Source organism: Seriola aureovittata, chromosome 13 (assembly GCF_021018895.1).
Source record: "Seriola aureovittata isolate HTS-2021-v1 ecotype China chromosome 13, ASM2101889v1, whole genome shotgun sequence".
In the NCBI taxonomy this organism is placed as follows: domain Eukaryota; kingdom Metazoa; phylum Chordata; class Actinopteri; order Carangiformes; family Carangidae; genus Seriola; species Seriola aureovittata.
In genome coordinates this window covers 15,890,045-15,906,649 of record NC_079376.1, presented here as the reverse complement: position 1 = coordinate 15,906,649, position 16,605 = coordinate 15,890,045, and the positions used below count along the sequence as shown (strand labels likewise).

The window sequence follows — 16,605 nt, the reverse complement described above, 5'->3', positions numbered from 1 at the left end:
CTGTTTCTCTGCCGCCACCCCCCCCACCTCAGAGCACTGGAACTACTTTGGGATGGACGAGGCACTCGGTCCGGTTGCGGTGAGCTTGCGCAGGGAGAAGCTGGAGGATGACAAGGAGCACGGCCAGCAGTACAACTACCGCCTCATCTTCAGAACCAGCGAGGTCAGTTATAGTGTCCTGTCCTGCCAACAACCCAGCCTCAACCACAGCACCACATCACATGAGTCATTCCTGTCCTTTTTTTTTTTTTTTTTTTTTTGCACTCACAAATTTTGGAAATTATTTTGTTTGAAAGTGAGAAAAGGCATATTTACTCTGTTGGCTGTTTTTGTCTTGTTAGACTGGTATCATGTTTATCCATATAGAAGGTGTGTAAAGCTCAGTTACTATTTTGCCAGCTCGAGGTAAAACCACTCTCAGTCTTTGTTTCTTATGATGTGAGCAGCCCTTGGGCTATCCAGCTGTCTCCCAATATCAGCAACGTGTGGAGAAACTTCAGGAAGTGCACTCATCTTCCAGCCTCCAAGGCCTGTCATATCCAACAACCTCAAACCACTGTGTGGAGAGCTTTGCTTCTCCTTCCTTTTTCAGTAAAAATAGACTGTTGTATTTAGTTGCAATATTGGCTCCAAGTCTTCTGTGTTTGGGTTTCGAATGTTAGGTTTGCGGTAATATAGACATGCATTCCCCGACAGAGGGTAAAGGCACCTGCCTCGGGCTGTTTGTTGTGGACAGGTGCATGTGATTAAACCCCCACACTTTAGACGGAAGTACCTCAGGACCCCCGCCCCCCTATCCTACCTTCCAAACACAGGGAACACAGGTCCATTGTAAACACAGCCCCAGAACAGCCTCAAGCTTGCAGGGGAGAAAGTCTCCGTCCGTTCCAGCTGCTTATGATAGCCGAGCGATTGAGTTCACTCCCAGAGCCCAGCACAATGCAGACTCTGTGTACACAGAATGCTTGGACAAGCCCTCCCACCTCTTCTTCCTCAGTTCCACTTTTCTGTTTACCCTAAGCCTTGAGTCACAATTGTCTTGTTATTTTATATCTTTAAGGGTAAAATAAGAAGTTGCTATTACTTTAAAAACCACAGTAGCTTATATCTGTTTTTTTCCTGGTGTCTATGCAGGCAGGTTTTGCTATCAGCGTGTTCTATCTCCGTGAAAAACTTCAAAGCACAGCAAGGATTCCTTGTTGCATTCTTTGTCCTCTCCCTCTCCTCACTGTAATCTCCTCTTCCCCCCCTCGTCTCCGTCCATTCAGCTGACAACCTTGAGAGGTTCTATCCTGGAGGATGCAGTGCCTTCCACCTCTAAGCACGGCACCACCCGAGGGCTGCCCATCAAAGAGGTACTGGAGTACCTTCTCCCTGAGCTGGATCTGTCCTGCCTCAGACTGGCCCTCAACACACCCAAAGTCACAGAGCAGCTGATGAAACTGGATGAACAAGGGGTAGGAGGAAAAGATCAAAAACCATGTGTGCAACTGTTTATCTGTACAGTAAGGGAATTGATGTTTTGTGAGTTTCAGTCCTGCAGAAGTCTCTGTTAAAGAAATATTATGTCTGTCGGTGTGTCTGCGCGTTTGCTGCTCCCCAGCTGAGTTTTCAGGTGAAGGTGGGGGTGATGTACTGCAGAGCGGGCCAGAGCACCGAGGAGGAGATGTACAACAACGAGACGGCCGGCCCCGCCCTGGAAGAGTTTCTCCAACTGCTGGGGGAGAAGGTTCGCCTTAAGGGCTTCACCAAGTACAGAGCCCAGCTGGACACTAAAAGTAACAACTCCCGAACACTCTTCTAAATGACACACACACACACACACACACACACACACACACACACACACACACACACAGATCTAGTCTTATTAACACCCAGGCTGTGATGCATCTTTACGGTGACTTCCTCCTGCAGTTGATTCGATGCTTTATCACATATGAAAAAGAAGATGTAATGTGTCTTTTGCTTAACAGTTGCTCTGCTGTGAATTAGTGTCACCCCATTGTTCTGGGAAGTGTAATGTTATACAAAAATTCAAAAAGCTCCACTTACAGATGACACTTGAGTATAACAGTTAATTGAGCGTTGGTTTTGTCATCTTATCCACGCTGACAATTATCCACTATTGTCTAGTTGTTTGGGCTATAGTGAAATTGCATCCTGCCTTGCGGAGAAATAACTGAACACAGAATACACATGTGAGGGAGATGGATGGCAGTTATCGTACCTCGGGGCCTCAACGCTATATCGCTATTTTTCCTGCAGCGGATTCCACGGGCACTCACTCCCTGTACACTTCATACAAGGACTATGAGATCATGTTCCATGTGTCGACTCTGCTGCCTTACACACCCAACAACAAACAACAGGTAAAGATGGAGGGCACAGCCTTTTGTGCTATACCATTAGCTGTGTATCAGGAAATGGAAAACTCGCCAAAGGAAACCATAAAGGAAGGGTGTATTGTTTAGAAGAATGCACGATATGACTTGTGGCTCGGGTATCAGATTTGATTCCCGTCCAACTTTCATTTTAAAGAAACTTTTATTGTATTCAAGTGCCATGTTTTTGACCATCCATAAATGTAAAGTACCACATGAGTGGTATGCTTTTGCTTTCAGATTCAGGTCTCCATACTTCTCTAATTAAGATGTTGTTGTTTTCCTAGTTATTGAGGAAGCGCCACATTGGGAACGACATTGTGACTATCGTGTTCCAGGAGCCCGGTGCTCACCCTTTCACCCCCAAAGCCGTTCGCTCACACTTTCAGCATGTCTTCATCATCGTTCGGGTGCACAACCCCTGCTCTGACAACACATGCTACAGGTGGGTCTTTGCATTAGATCAGGAGAGATAAAAAAAAAGCAGAATAATGACTGAACTGGACGTAATGAGCAACCTATAGAGCTTGGAGGTGTACAGTAAATTTGTAAGGACGACAGTGGAAACTGTTTCTTCTTCTTCTACACATGTATATATGATATATGGTCTTTGTCCATACTGACCAAACACACTTGCAATGTTGAGTAAAAATCTGGTTTTAACTTCTTATCTCAGTGCTCCCTTAAAAGCTCCACACTACTCTGAGTTGTTGTCATGCAGGGAGCTAGCATTAAGACAAAAGCATTGACTGCAAGGCATAGGTCAAACATAAAAGCCTGCTACATGACCACCATTCCAGTGTCTCTGGGCCGTGCATGTTTATATCAACTGTATCTCTGCAGAAGTATAAATTTGTCTGATTATGATCAAACAGAAGCGATTGGCCCAGCAGTAGCTGTCGAATTGATGGGAGATCTCCTCCTCTTCTCCTCCGCTGGCTGATTCTTGGCCTCGTGATGATCAGACTGCAACTCTGTGGCGTTCACACTTACACATCACTACCCTACCACACACACACACACACACACACACACACACACACACACACACACACACACACACACACACACACACACACACACTTTCTGTGCCGTGCATACACAGATATTATGCACACATAGTTGCTCCCTCTCACTCTCGTACGCCTGTTTCTTCCTTTTACCTCTTTCTCATGCTCACTTGCACAAAGTTACACACACATGCACACATTTTTTCCCCTCACACACTAATTCACTCAAAGACTCACTCATCACACACTCACATAATACAAGCCCCCCCCCACTTCTTCTCCTCCTCCTCCTCCTCCTCCTCGTCCTCTCCCAGCCTGCCACTTTGCCTTTGGGCAGCATGAGCCGGAGTGGTCTGAAGGAGTTAGCGCCATGCACACAAAGTGCTCTCTTCACCCGGACATGCATGTGAGCGGGGAGGATTGTTGAGAGCCGAGTCCCTCAGATCTCATAGAGTCCACCTCAGGAGCGGACGTGTCAAACCAGCCTTCTGTCTCTCAGCTCACACCTGCATCAGATTTGGGCTAATTTATTTCGAGCCCTTCTTCTCTCTAGGCAAGTTCCTTTTTTTGTCTGACCAGCTACTTCATCCAATCGACTAGTGGACGCCTTCATTCAGCGTGCTTTTTGCCTAAAGGGTACATCTTCTGGTTTATAGTCTGGGAAAAGAGGAAGAAGAAAGGGTGAAATGCTGGTTCTCCTGGTTTGCCTTATGGATGAAACGGAGAGGCGCGAGACACAGAATCCTTGAGGACAATCCCAGCTACCCCACCCAGAGTCACTCACAAACCAACCCAGCCTTTGGCTTCTTCTCATATTCTGTGGATCGAGGTACCATATGTCGAGACTTCACTCCTGACTGTCACAAGTCTTTCCCTGGATGCTTTTCCCTGGTGGTTTGGAAACAATTCTGGGACAAGAGAACTGGAACAGCTATAAAGATTTTCCACTCCATACTGAGTGGTGTATCTTGAGTATTGGACTGTAGCTACAGAAAAGAATAGAGTTAGCATTGACCTAGCAAATCGTTTTGTCGCCTTACATTGATTCCCACAAACATTCAGGATATTTTGCAGCACTACTCCCAAGATCATGATTATTTTTTGGTGAAACCGGGAGGTACGTTATAGGTGTTTGTGTTGATGTTTGTATGTTGTGGTGTGTTGACTTTGTTAATACCGTACAGAGTAGCCGATGCTGTGTTTTAACCAAGTTCTGTGGATTTGAGATAATCACAAGTCACCCATTTGCAAACATAAACACACACACACATTCTTACAAAACACACATACTAGCCTGAAAGAGTGAGGGTGATTGTTTGATTTTTGTCATCGTTTCATATGACTCTCTTTATATCTTACGTAAGACTATTTCAGTAATGCATCTTTACTTCTCTAATCTCTATTAATAAAGTATATGTTATGATTTGATGAGTCATCCAGTTATTAATAGCCCGTTGTTGCCTGCTGCTGAGATTTGGATAATGCTCAGGTCATATTGAGCCAGGCCGGAGCATTAGAGGAGTAAGTGGCCTGGGGCCAGCGGGGTGCTAATCTGCTGCTTTCAACCGCTGCCTCAAAGTCACACAGGGCCAACCAGGCAGATTGCATAACTAGATCTTTGTTTGGTAAAAGTAGGCTGTTTGTGCTTGCTAGCTCCAGCCGCAGTACTGCCTCTCCATACCATGATGTAGCAGAGAGTGGCAGGGTGTCAGCGCTGGGATCTAGCTTGTCAGCTGTGATTGGATGTATAGTATTTATATGCCGGGTGTAGTCAGGCATGGTTTGTAACATTTCCGCTGCAGGCAATGGCTTTGTTATCTGTTTAATGGACTGGATGGAAACTTGTCAGGACTGTCACATCAGCTTATCCAAGGCCAGTTCTCGGTTTTCACATACTCATGGGCTTTTATTGTATATGCTCCTGACTATATGTATATACCCTCTATATTACTCTCAAACCTAACAGTAGGAATTATGTAGCCAGTATAGACATGCTACCAACTGCCTGGACAATCCAGTCATCTTTCCACAAATGGTAAATGAATCCCAATATGTTTAAAAGCACAATTTGCTGTATTTGTTCTCCAATCGAGCCCATTTTCTCAGGAACAACAGGTATGAGACAGCATTACCTGCACCTGTTTACTAATTCATAGTAATGCAACTCCAGCACGGTCATTGTGTGCAAATGGAATAGGAGCAGCAGAGGGTAACAAGAGGAGAACCTTGCCCTTAGGAATTTTAACGCCCTCCTTTATACTCACAAGTGAAACAGGTCAAAGGCAACAGTACCTCAGGGAAACCATGTAAAGATGTCTCCACTATTCTTTTTTTACAAGACCATGTGCTGTTTGTCCTTTCAGTGTATCAGACCAGACTTTTTCCTGGTTCCTGGTTATAGGACCATGCACATCTGTTTTATATTTCATGAGTACTGTTTGGTTATTCCATATTATATAGAATTGAAGTTCTTTTATTGATGTGTTTTGTTACTGCATATTTTGTATGTTTCATGATATTGTTTTATGATGTCATAAAACAGCACTTTTAAACTACTTGATTCAACGACATAAAAAAAAAAAAAGTTTTATAGATTCCAGCAGCAGTAACATCAAACCCTTCTCGTCTTCTTCTCTTTCTGTAGTGTGGCTGTTACCCGTTCCCAGGACGTTCCCTCCTTTGGCCCCCCAATCCCCAAGGGCGTGACCTTCCCCAAGTCCACTGTCTTCCGGGACTTCCTGTTGGCCAAAGTCATCAACGCTGAAAACGCCGCCCACAAGTCAGATAAGTTTGGTGCGATGGCAACACGTACGCGGCAGGAGTACCTGCGGGACTTGGCAGAACGTCACGTGACCAGCACCCCAGTAGAACCCACTGGGAAGTTCCCCTTCATCTCTCTGGCACACAAACGACGGGAGAAGGTGCGTCCGTACAGCGGGGCGGAGCTTCGGAGTCTGGGGGCGGTGACCTGGCAGGTGCACGCTGAAGATCAGGTAGCCGGTGCTGAACGCGAGTGCTTATTGGCCATTTCCAACGACTTCATCATCCTATTGGATCAGGAGGCCAAAGCGGTCGTGTTTAACTGTGCCACACGTGATGTGATTGGTTGGTCAACGGGGAGCCCCGCCTCCATGAAGATCTACTATGAGCGCGGTGAGAGCGTCTCTCTGCGCTCCATCAATAACAACACGGAAGACTTTGGAGAGGTTGTCAAAAGACTGGAGGTCAGTGGAGCTCTACTACTGTCTATGACAGTACATCTCATTAGCACACACCATCTGCTGAAGCTCTGAGAGGTCACACTGAGCCAGACAAACGGCTTGTAATGAACACACATGAGTCCTTTTACCTTGGACTCTCTTGAATGTATTACTACTTTTATCATCATACTTACATTTTATCCAGTCACCTGGAAAGCTTATCAAAACATAAACATACATTTCTAGATCAAGCCACCAGTATCAATGAGTACAAAGGTCAGGTCAGGTGTGTCCCTGTAGCCACTGAACAGATATGAAGGTAAAAAGTGTTTAGTGAAGTCCCATGATTGAGAGTGTGAGGGCACGCTTTGTCCTCTGTCCACTATCCTGACAACAGTTGTATGAAAAAAATGAGTATTATTGATGTTATAATGGAAACATAAGGGCGTAGCCTCAAATTATACAGTCACCAAAAAGCCACAGCTGTTTTGTTGACTCTATGATTATAAGTCACACTAAGCATAATACATAGTCATTTGGTGATATGATATCATTACTGAGGTTTTCAACGTGGTGTAGGTAACGCTGTGCTTTTTGGTGGGGCTTTTAAATCACTCCTCTGACAGACCGAGCCTTTCTAGTTGATGGTAAACAAAATAAGAAATCACTGTTGCCTGCTACCAGTTCTGACACGTGCTTTCTTTGGAAGAGAGGAAAGTGTGTGTGTGTGTGTGGGGGTTTATCTTCTTTCTTTTTTTAAAGGCTTTTGTTGTGGGCATCATGACACTCATCAGAACAGTAGGTAACTGGAGCTCTGCTACTGTTGTGATTCACTCCTGGGCTTCACTAACCAGTATTTACTTCTCAGCTAACTTCCCACAGCCAGGGGGAAGGGTGAGACAGGGTTTCTAAAGATTGTGAATATTTTAAATTAAAGTACTTGTATTCATGGTATGTGCTGCAGCCTGCGTGGGATAAGAGCTACTGTTATATGAGATGCATCTTTCATAGAAGACAGTGTTTGAGTTTTTGTAAATGTTTTTCATTGTGCATGTACATGTGCATTCCATTCCTCCCCTTATTCCTACCTCTGCACCTCCACCCCTTCACTCTTGTCTGTTCTTTAGCTGTTGACCAAAGGCAGTCAGACCACAGAGATGACCCTGCGTCGTAATGCTCTGGGCCAGCTGGGCTTTCATGTCAACTTTGAGGGCATTGTAGCGGAGGTGGAGCCTTACGGTTATGCCTGGCAGGCTGGGCTCAGGCAGGGCAGCCGACTGGTTGAGATCTGCAAGGTGGCGGTGGCCTCGCTGTCCCACGAGCAGATGATCGACCTGCTCCGGACCTCCGTCACTGTGAAGGTGGTCATCATTCCTCCACACGAGGACTCCACACCACGCAGGTAGAGTGCACTTGGAAGTATCTATAGATGCAAGAGAGACTGCAGTTAAAGCAGCTGTTTGTAGCTTTCAGTGTAGTATTCTGACTGTGAACGCTTCATGTGCCAACAGAGGCTGCTCAGAAATCTACCACATGCCACTAGTGGACTATAAGAACCACAAGGAGGGCATGCCCTACGAGTTAAAGTTCCCCTTCCGCCCCACCAACAACAACACCAAGTGGCCACGCACCTCATCCAGCCCTCAAACACGCGCTGCTGGCACAGGGGGAACGCTAATCAAGGCCCCGCCCTCAGACTTCAGTGACCGTACCTCTGCCGCTATGCCTCGGAGTGTATCCAGCGATGGCCGGCCCCTCAACCCCAAAAGGTCATAAAATAAATATGGTGCTCTTACAAAACTTGCAGACACACTGAACTCAAAAGTGTCTGGCTCCAGTATTTGTCTGTAATGATATCCATATGTGTCCTCACAGATATTCCCCAGGAAACGACAACTACGCTCTTGCCTGCTCCATCGTGATGGGTCGCACACTGCACAACACAAACTCCCCTTCCAGCCTCTCCTACACAGACACCATGAGCTCCAACCATTGGAGGCAGAAGTCTATGCCTGATGGGTAAGATTTTCTGTCCCTTGATAGAAGGTTACAGAGGGTTACATACTGAACACTGAATTGGCCTACTGCACTACCTGGCAACATAGGTGACCTTCTTTATCTCCCCTTTAGATTTAATAACAACAACTGCCAGTCCCCTGTGCCATCTGTGCGGCAGGTAGCAGGTGACGGGGTCAAAGTTTGCTCTAGCACTGGTGTCGGATGGTCCCGAACTGAGGAGGGTGACGTAGCCAGCAGACTGGGGGACAAAACCAACGCAGGTAAGAGGAACTCTGACCTTTGTTCTTGGTATTAGCAATAGCATCAAATAAAACATGGCTCTTATCATGCTGTCACTTAACTACAGACCTTATTACCCATGTGTATTTGCTTCCTACAGACACCGTGGTTTCCAAGGTGGTGATTCCTCGACTGCAGCCGGCAGAGCAGAGCAGCCACATGTCTCCTAACAAAAGCTCCAAGGTGAGCTGGAATCAACAAGCACCACATGTAATTTCCTTTCACTGAGGACAGTGATTAAAATGTTTCTAACATCTGGTTAAGCACCACAGTGGCATGTGCAATCGTGAGCTCTTTAAGTCAATCAAGTGATGCAGAAGAGACACCCTGGACTATTTACAGTAAAAACATGAAGAAATTGTGTTTTTTAAGTTTGAAAAATAACATTCAATTACTCCTCTGTCAATAGGTGGATGCTCCATATTCATCCAGCCAGTCAAGCAGCAACACTCTCTCAAGCAACGGCTCCAGCTCCACCCACAGCGATGAGAAATGGTACGAAGTCGGCTCGCGTTCAGGAGTGCGGAGCGATCTAGAGCTGAATGGCTACCTCCAGGGCGCCTCCACCGACAGCGGCATCGACGCCACCTCCTTCACTGCCACCCAAAGCAGCACTGCTTCCTCCACCGGTGCCTTCAGGGCGAAAGACAAAATCCCATGGCAGGATGACTCAGCAAGCAGCCAGAGGGCCAGTGGCGCTTCACCTCCAACGCCAGACTCCCTTGTCGCCACTGGTGGCGGGGAGGTCCCAGCGCAGAGCTCATCAGCATTTCCACTGGTTCCTGATAGTGGCTCCTACAGCCTGAGTGATGCAGCCTCCCACTCCAGGTGTGTTGCTGTTCGGTTAGCGTCAGCTGTGTAGGCAGCTAAGGAATTTTGCGCCCTCGCATCAATGTTTCATTAAAGAGACAGTGATTCATTGTAGTCCAGATATATCCTGTACCGTACCAGATGGAAAAGTCCAAAGCTCTGCGGTTTGGCATTAACAAAGGGAGAGAGGAAGAATGGAATAACTTTTGTGTGTGTGTGTGTGTGTGCGTGTGTGTGTGTGTGTGTGTGTGTGTGTGTGTGTGTGGTGTGTGTGTGTGTGTGTGTGTGTGTGTGGGTTTTTTTTTTTTTTTTGCATTTGTATGTGTCTCCATCTCCCAGTATCCATGATAGAAACTAAGTGCTTGAAGTTTCTAGAAACGCAGACTGTGAGCTCAGCACTGTTCCTCCTCTTTTAAATCCCACTTCCTTTGAATCAGCCGAAGCTTTCCTCCCTCTCTTATTCACTCAGCCAGGAATAACTCTGCTCCACCAGACTTGTACATTAGAAGCTTTGTTTTATACTATGTGCACGCACATGCGCACGTGCACACAGACACAAAACTTGCTGTTTGAAAATTTAAGCTTTTATGTCAAGCTATGGAGAAATATCATTTGAAGTGCAAGGACATAGTGTCCCATTATTTATTTATGAATTCATCACTTGATCATATCTGCAGAAGTAGTGGATGTAGTGATGGGACAAGTTTACCACTGGGTTTAAGAGAATATGGCTGTTGTGCATATGCAAACAGCCTTAATGCAATGTGCCAATGCCTATTTTGATTATTTGAACCAGAAGAAATTCATATTCAGTCAAATTAAAGATGTTGATCCTTTATCATTCATACTAACTGAACCAAGGCCAAAAAAAACAATTAAGCAACAAAACCCCTGATAAACAGATGAATAGTCCTCTCTGTGACGCCTTACTTGACCCATACATGTCTTTTCTTCAGCACTTTAAGTTCTGGCCACTCAGGGAGTCCGATGGGTCAGGGCTGCAGCCCCATGTCACCACAGGACGAGGCAGCTGCCGCAGCCACTTCACCCACATCCCAGAACTCCCAGTCTCCGGGGACCAAGAGTTTCTACCCCCGTCAAGGAGCAACCTCGAAGTACCTGATTGGCTGGAGGAAACCTGGAGGAACCGTCAACTCTGTGGACTTTGGCAGCACTCGCAAGTAAGATAGGAATAGTTTTCACTAAACATCTGTGAATGTTTAAAGCTGTGTCTCCTGCAGTGCTGTATGTTGTGAGAAGATTATCATTCAGTGTAGAAATGCATCCCGCTGTCAGTGGTGTTGATGTGGAAGAGGCCGGGGAAAAAGTTTGTATTTTGTGACATTTTGTCCCAGTGACTGCTCAGCTAACAGTGATGTGTTTTTTTTTTTTTATTTGGTCAACACTGCCACCATGTGGTGTGGCTGGGTTTTGAATCTTTTTGTTTGGCTGCCAGAAAAAGGAAATAAAATTATCTTTTGTTTCTTTTCATTCATTAAAGGCAGGGCAACATATGTCTTTGTGTTTTGGTCAATGGGTGAACACATCATTTGCGGTTGATGACTACCACTGTTTTCACACCCTGCAGCTGCTCAACAAACCACAGTTTTCCTGGTGAAGCAATTTAGTGGTTAGGTGTCATGTCAAGTGCACGTCGAGGGAACAGTTACAGCTACTCATCATTCACAAATCTTCCCAACTGGTGACCTCTCATCGCAGGAATGCCTTTGTTAAATCCTCCTCCATTACCCTCGCTTCCTGATTTTTATAAATACTGTGCGTTACTTTGATATAAGAGGTATCTGTCTCACTTTTTACGTTGCTTTATACCTTCAGACGGCACCAGAGTGACGGTCTTCTGAGTGGTCAGCCACAGCTCAGGGCCAATCTGCGGGGCTCCCAGTCGCCCCAGCGGCACACTGCCAAGTCCAGCCTGGAAGAAGACTTGAAGAAGCTCATCACACTTGACAGCCCTCCACCCACGACAAGTGAAGAGAAGGTACTGAGGAAGGCTGTGGCCTAATTGTCTGCGCTGACGCTTGTAACACAGTAACATAGTACAGTGAGTCCTGACCAGGGGCACTTGTACCCCAGGAGGTACCTCTGCAGTTGCCAGGGGCTGGCTGTGTAAAAAACTAATTAACTAAACTCAAATAAAAAAGAAAAAAAAAGAAAAATAGAAATTAAGATTTTATTTAAAAAAAAAAAACATGAATATGGAGCGTAAAACAGCCAAAATGGATTACAAAGCGGAGCAATTCTGATCCTTACAATTTTTTGTTTATTTAAAAGTGATTCTTCCATATCATTTGCAGTATTTCTTACTCGCCACTTCTTGTTTGTTTCCATCCCTACCTGAAGCCGTTGTTTCCAGGCCCGCCGCCCAGTCGCCGCTCCCTCCAGAGAACTCTCTCAGATGAGAGTATCTACAGCGGGCAGAGGGAGCCATCCTCCAGTGGCCAACGTGACACGCCTACTGACCTTCTTTTCAGCTGCTCCACCATGCCACGCTCACCCACCACTCGCCACGGACCAAGCCGGCGAGCGTCACACAAATCCCTGGGTGAATATTCTTATAATTCTTATTTTTGTAATGTTATTGATGATCACGGAGGGGGTAGGAGTGTGATACATATTTTGTTTGTGGTTACAACAAACATAATGAAGGATGATAATGTGTCTCAGTCTTTTTAGATAAAGGTTTGTCATTTCAATCTCAAAAAACATTTACACAGGCTGAAATATTACCTATGATCTCTAAATTTAATGTAACGATGCCTTTGGTTGCAAAATATCTGTTTTTCTGTCACGGGGGAACAGATACAAATACTGCCCAGTGTGTTTCACTTTCCTGTTTCTCCTTCCCAGGAGACCTGTCGGCCCCAGAGACCTCAGAGCTGGAGCAGGAGAGGAAGAGGCAGCAGCTGCAGGACACTGTCCTCATGCCCCTGCCTGACGCTGGGGCAGATGGTCCGCTGGACTGGGCCCACCTTGTAGACGCTGCCAAGGCCTTTGAGGGTAGGCACGGATTGTTTTCATTTCCTCCTAGAAAATCATTGGAAGTGAAGGTTAATTACTGATATTACTTTTCAGAAAAGGGTGTGGCAGAGAAACCCAACTGTTTATAGTCACCAGAAGAGGGCAGTGTTACTCTGTATTTGTTCTCTCCAGGTCTAATGATATGTCTTTCAACTGTTTTCTATTCAGAGCAGAGGCTGGTCTTCCTAGCAGCCCAAGAGGAGAGCTCCATGGCTGAAAATGCAACAGCCAGCAGCCCCCAGCAGGCTGAGCCTCAGGCAGCCCCACTGCGACAACCCTCGCCTGGGTAAGAGGCCTCAGGGCCCAGTGTTTGTTTTAATCCGCTGGTGTCTAGCTCTGTGCCATGGAGGACCCTGCAGATTTCCCTCCAATCAGACACAACTGCAGCTCAGATCACTAATTAGTCCTCTGCTCTGGTTGACCACATACTAGTAAAAATCGGGATAAATTAGCAGTTGTAGTGTTCGGTTGGAATTGATAAGCTGCTCAAACATCCAGAACATCACTCCTTCAACCACTGCTTTACTCTGAAGTTTCAGTGTTTGTCCCAGCTCATGTCCTGGTTGTCTCTTTTCACAGAGAGACTCCAGCCTGTCTAATGGGGAAGGTTAGCCAGCTGGAGTCAATGGTGAAGGCACTACAAGAAGACCTGAAGAAGGTATGTTATGCTTCAGATTCATACCATTTATAAAGCCACTACAGCCATTAAAGAACATCACAGTCTCCTTACAAATCAGCATATCTAAAATTAAATAAAAAAATCAATGCCGATGCTTGAATCACTTGAATTTGACAACCATAAAGCAGTTTACCATTGGCGACATCTACAAAATCTGTTATAGAATCAAAAGAGTAAAGGCTGGAGAGTGTGGGCTGGGTTTGGGGCATGGCTGAAAGCGTGACTGCTTTGTTGTGACATCACAAAGTTACGGATGTCCTGACGGCTCGTTTTAAGGTGAAGTTTCTGAATATGGGCTGTGTGCGGTTCTCTGTGGACTAAGCGCGTTGATACTTTCACAGTGTTAATATATAACCTAGACCTGCTTTATGATCAAAAAAAGAAATGGAATTCTCACTTTATACAACATGGGACCATTAAGACCGATTTGAATAACTGTAATAAGTTTGTCTTTGCCTTTTCCCTTTTCCCAAAAATGGAACCTCACATTTCTGATCAGATCGCTCACAAAACTGTGTTTGGTACCTTGGTTACATCAGTCATCATAAGGTGCTCATTAGATTAATATGTAAAAGGTCACATAGACTGTGTGTGTGTCACCATCAGGAGAAGGATGCCAAGGCGTCACTGCAGGCTCAGATCCAGAACCTGCGAGAGGACAACCAGCGTCTCCTGGAGGAGTCGTACAGCGCCTCAGCCAAGCTCAAGAAGTTCACAGAGTGGGTCTTCAACACCATCGACATGAACTGATGCATGCAGCTGCTGACTGCTCTTTATTAGGAGTTTGACCACTACTCAAGCTGATCTGGAACTTGGTTGTTCAGTACTGTACACACTCCGTGATCCTTCGAGGATCATCCAAAAGCTTTTTCATAAAGACTCACAACATGAACTGTTTCTCTTGGGCTTTTACGAACCAGTGCCAACATGGACTCACACGCCATCCTTCTTCCGCCTTGTGGATCTGTGGTATTATCATATTGAAAGACAAAGAATCGTTACAAGAAAGGACAGAGGAATACAGAGAAAGAGCAGTGGTGTAACAGTTTGATCAGCATGCACTCCCTTCTTAAAATGATATGATGCTTTGTGTCCAATCTAATGGGTTGTTGGTATCCCTGCATGTCAGAGAGAGCAAGATGTTGAAACTTACCTAAAGGGATTTAAAGTTACTGTCCCCATTTAGCTGCCTAGCTAACCTAATTACAAGTGAACAGATTTCCAATTAAAAAGCTCCAACGCAATTTAAAATGTGTTCATTCCATGCAAGAATTGGTGAAAATAGCCCCGTATTCCCCTGATGAAGCTTGACACTTTTCAAGAATTAAGTGACAATGTGTTGTAAATGCTGCTTACATATTCTCCAGTTTTCACAGTTCAGTGATAACAGCGCTGATTATTTGTTTTCATTACTAACCAAAAGAAAACGAGCTCTATGAGATGAGACACTATGCTTTTTACAGTAGCAGTGTGGGTAGATAGACACAGACAGAGAGACCCTTGGCATAGCACATACTGTAAACACTGTAAGGTCAAGTGCCTGTCTGCATTGCCTATGTAATAAGATTGTACAAGTGTATCAAATGTATGATTTCTAGAGGGATAAAAGCAAGTAAAACTTGTACAGGACTACTGGTCACAAGAAAAAGAAAAGAATATATATTGTAAAAACAGAATAATATGGGTGCCATAAATATAGAAATTTACAGTTCAGTGTCACTTATTCAGATTATTGTAAATATATGATGTTAACAGGTATTTTCTCACTGCTTCCCTTGATATGATACTGTATGTAAAGAGTATTTATGACAAAGATGATGGCCAATTTAAGAAAAACAGCCATATGCAGTTAAAGATCTGCATGTACTTATAATGGTCAGCCTCCTTTTATTAGAGAATATATATCCTTTAACTCAAAACAAAGGTTCCCACACGAGAAAGCAGGCTTTTGATCCAAATTATTAATTCTTCTTATGTTTTATTTTTTTTTGTTTTTTTTGTTTTGTTTTTTTTTATCCTCACAGGTTATTCCAGCCTTTGCTGCTGCAGTGGTTTGATAGACAGTGCCACCTAGTGTTGACAACATGTAAAATGCTACATGGAATTGACCCCTCCTCCATCTATAGCATGTTAAAAAGGCCTCAATCTGATCCTTGACTCTCTGAATAGAGTGAATCGGTACTGTTCAATATATGATTACATAGTAAGATATTGTGTAAATCCTGAAATTCCAGCTACAGGCTTCTGTAGTGTGTAAATCTGCTTGTCAGCCCAACCTGAATTAGTTCTGTACATGACCAGACAAAGTCCTTATTTAAGCCTCACATTACACCTGTTTCCTTTTGTACTAAGATACTGTGCAACTGTACATAAGGAGAATTTGATATTCATCAGAATTTGCACCTTCATTCTTATTTTTTAAGATTATTTTTGATGTATTTCTGCTTTATTGGCTTGGATATAGTGGAGAGTGACAGGAGCAATATGAAAGATAAACAGGGGATACGACAAGGACAAACACCATGAGCCAGACTCGGACGAAAAAGGTCCCAGGCCCCTAGCACAGCAGATCGTCCCTGCACCCTCATTCTTAACATGTGTGACAGCATGTGATTCTGTTTCCATTGAGCTGTGATGTGTACAAAATGTTTATATCTATTAAAGATATTTTGTTGAATTACACTTCACCTTGCTGAGTGGCCTTTTGGGGTGGCATTTTGCGGCAGATATGATGCGACTGACACGCCATTAATATTGACAACGCAGAAAGACGAAATGAGACAGAAACAGTAAAGTAATGTAACCGCTGGGGCCATCTGAGGTGGCTGCAAGAGTAAACGGATACCTGTCAGTGGCCTGGCAGGAGGTGGCTGCCTGCTGTTGTATTGTGATTAACAGAGTGGTGCTGTTTTTCCACTTAGACATGATTACACAAGGCATTCCCCCTGACAGAGATGAGCCTGGGTGGGACAGATTGATGGATGAGGATAGCCTAAGAGACGCCAGGGTGAAGACATGGACAATTATGGTTCCACGAAATGACTGCAGTTTGATTTCTTGCAGAGTTTTGATTACTGCAGCCTATTACTGCAAATCTGTGTTGGATATTTATTACATTAAAGCATGGGTTCACATTTTCTTTAACAAATAGTGCCATGGCCACGTGCACATTAAGGTATTGTTGT

General features: G+C 44.8%; 1 protein-coding gene across 1 annotated transcript in view; it reads left to right on the top strand.

Moving 5' to 3' along the window:
• LOC130180160 (signal-induced proliferation-associated 1-like protein 1) overlaps positions 1-16,102 on the top strand; it is a 34,215-nt gene extending 18,113 nt beyond the window's left edge. Inside the window, exons 3-21 of the mRNA XM_056393561.1 lie at positions 33-163; positions 1,269-1,457; positions 1,604-1,778; positions 2,269-2,372; positions 2,672-2,829; positions 6,039-6,618; positions 7,722-7,996; positions 8,106-8,363; positions 8,470-8,613; positions 8,725-8,873; positions 8,993-9,075; positions 9,302-9,720; positions 10,659-10,883; positions 11,539-11,701; positions 12,064-12,265; positions 12,571-12,720; positions 12,910-13,027; positions 13,321-13,399; positions 14,027-16,102. Of these exons, the coding sequence (XP_056249536.1) occupies positions 33-163; positions 1,269-1,457; positions 1,604-1,778; positions 2,269-2,372; positions 2,672-2,829; positions 6,039-6,618; positions 7,722-7,996; positions 8,106-8,363; positions 8,470-8,613; positions 8,725-8,873; positions 8,993-9,075; positions 9,302-9,720; positions 10,659-10,883; positions 11,539-11,701; positions 12,064-12,265; positions 12,571-12,720; positions 12,910-13,027; positions 13,321-13,399; positions 14,027-14,170 (3,746 nt within the window). The 3' untranslated portion in view covers positions 14,171-16,102. The remainder of the gene's footprint in view (positions 1-32; positions 164-1,268; positions 1,458-1,603; positions 1,779-2,268; positions 2,373-2,671; positions 2,830-6,038; positions 6,619-7,721; positions 7,997-8,105; positions 8,364-8,469; positions 8,614-8,724; positions 8,874-8,992; positions 9,076-9,301; positions 9,721-10,658; positions 10,884-11,538; positions 11,702-12,063; positions 12,266-12,570; positions 12,721-12,909; positions 13,028-13,320; positions 13,400-14,026) is intronic.
• The last annotated feature ends 503 nt before the right edge of the window (positions 16,103-16,605 follow it).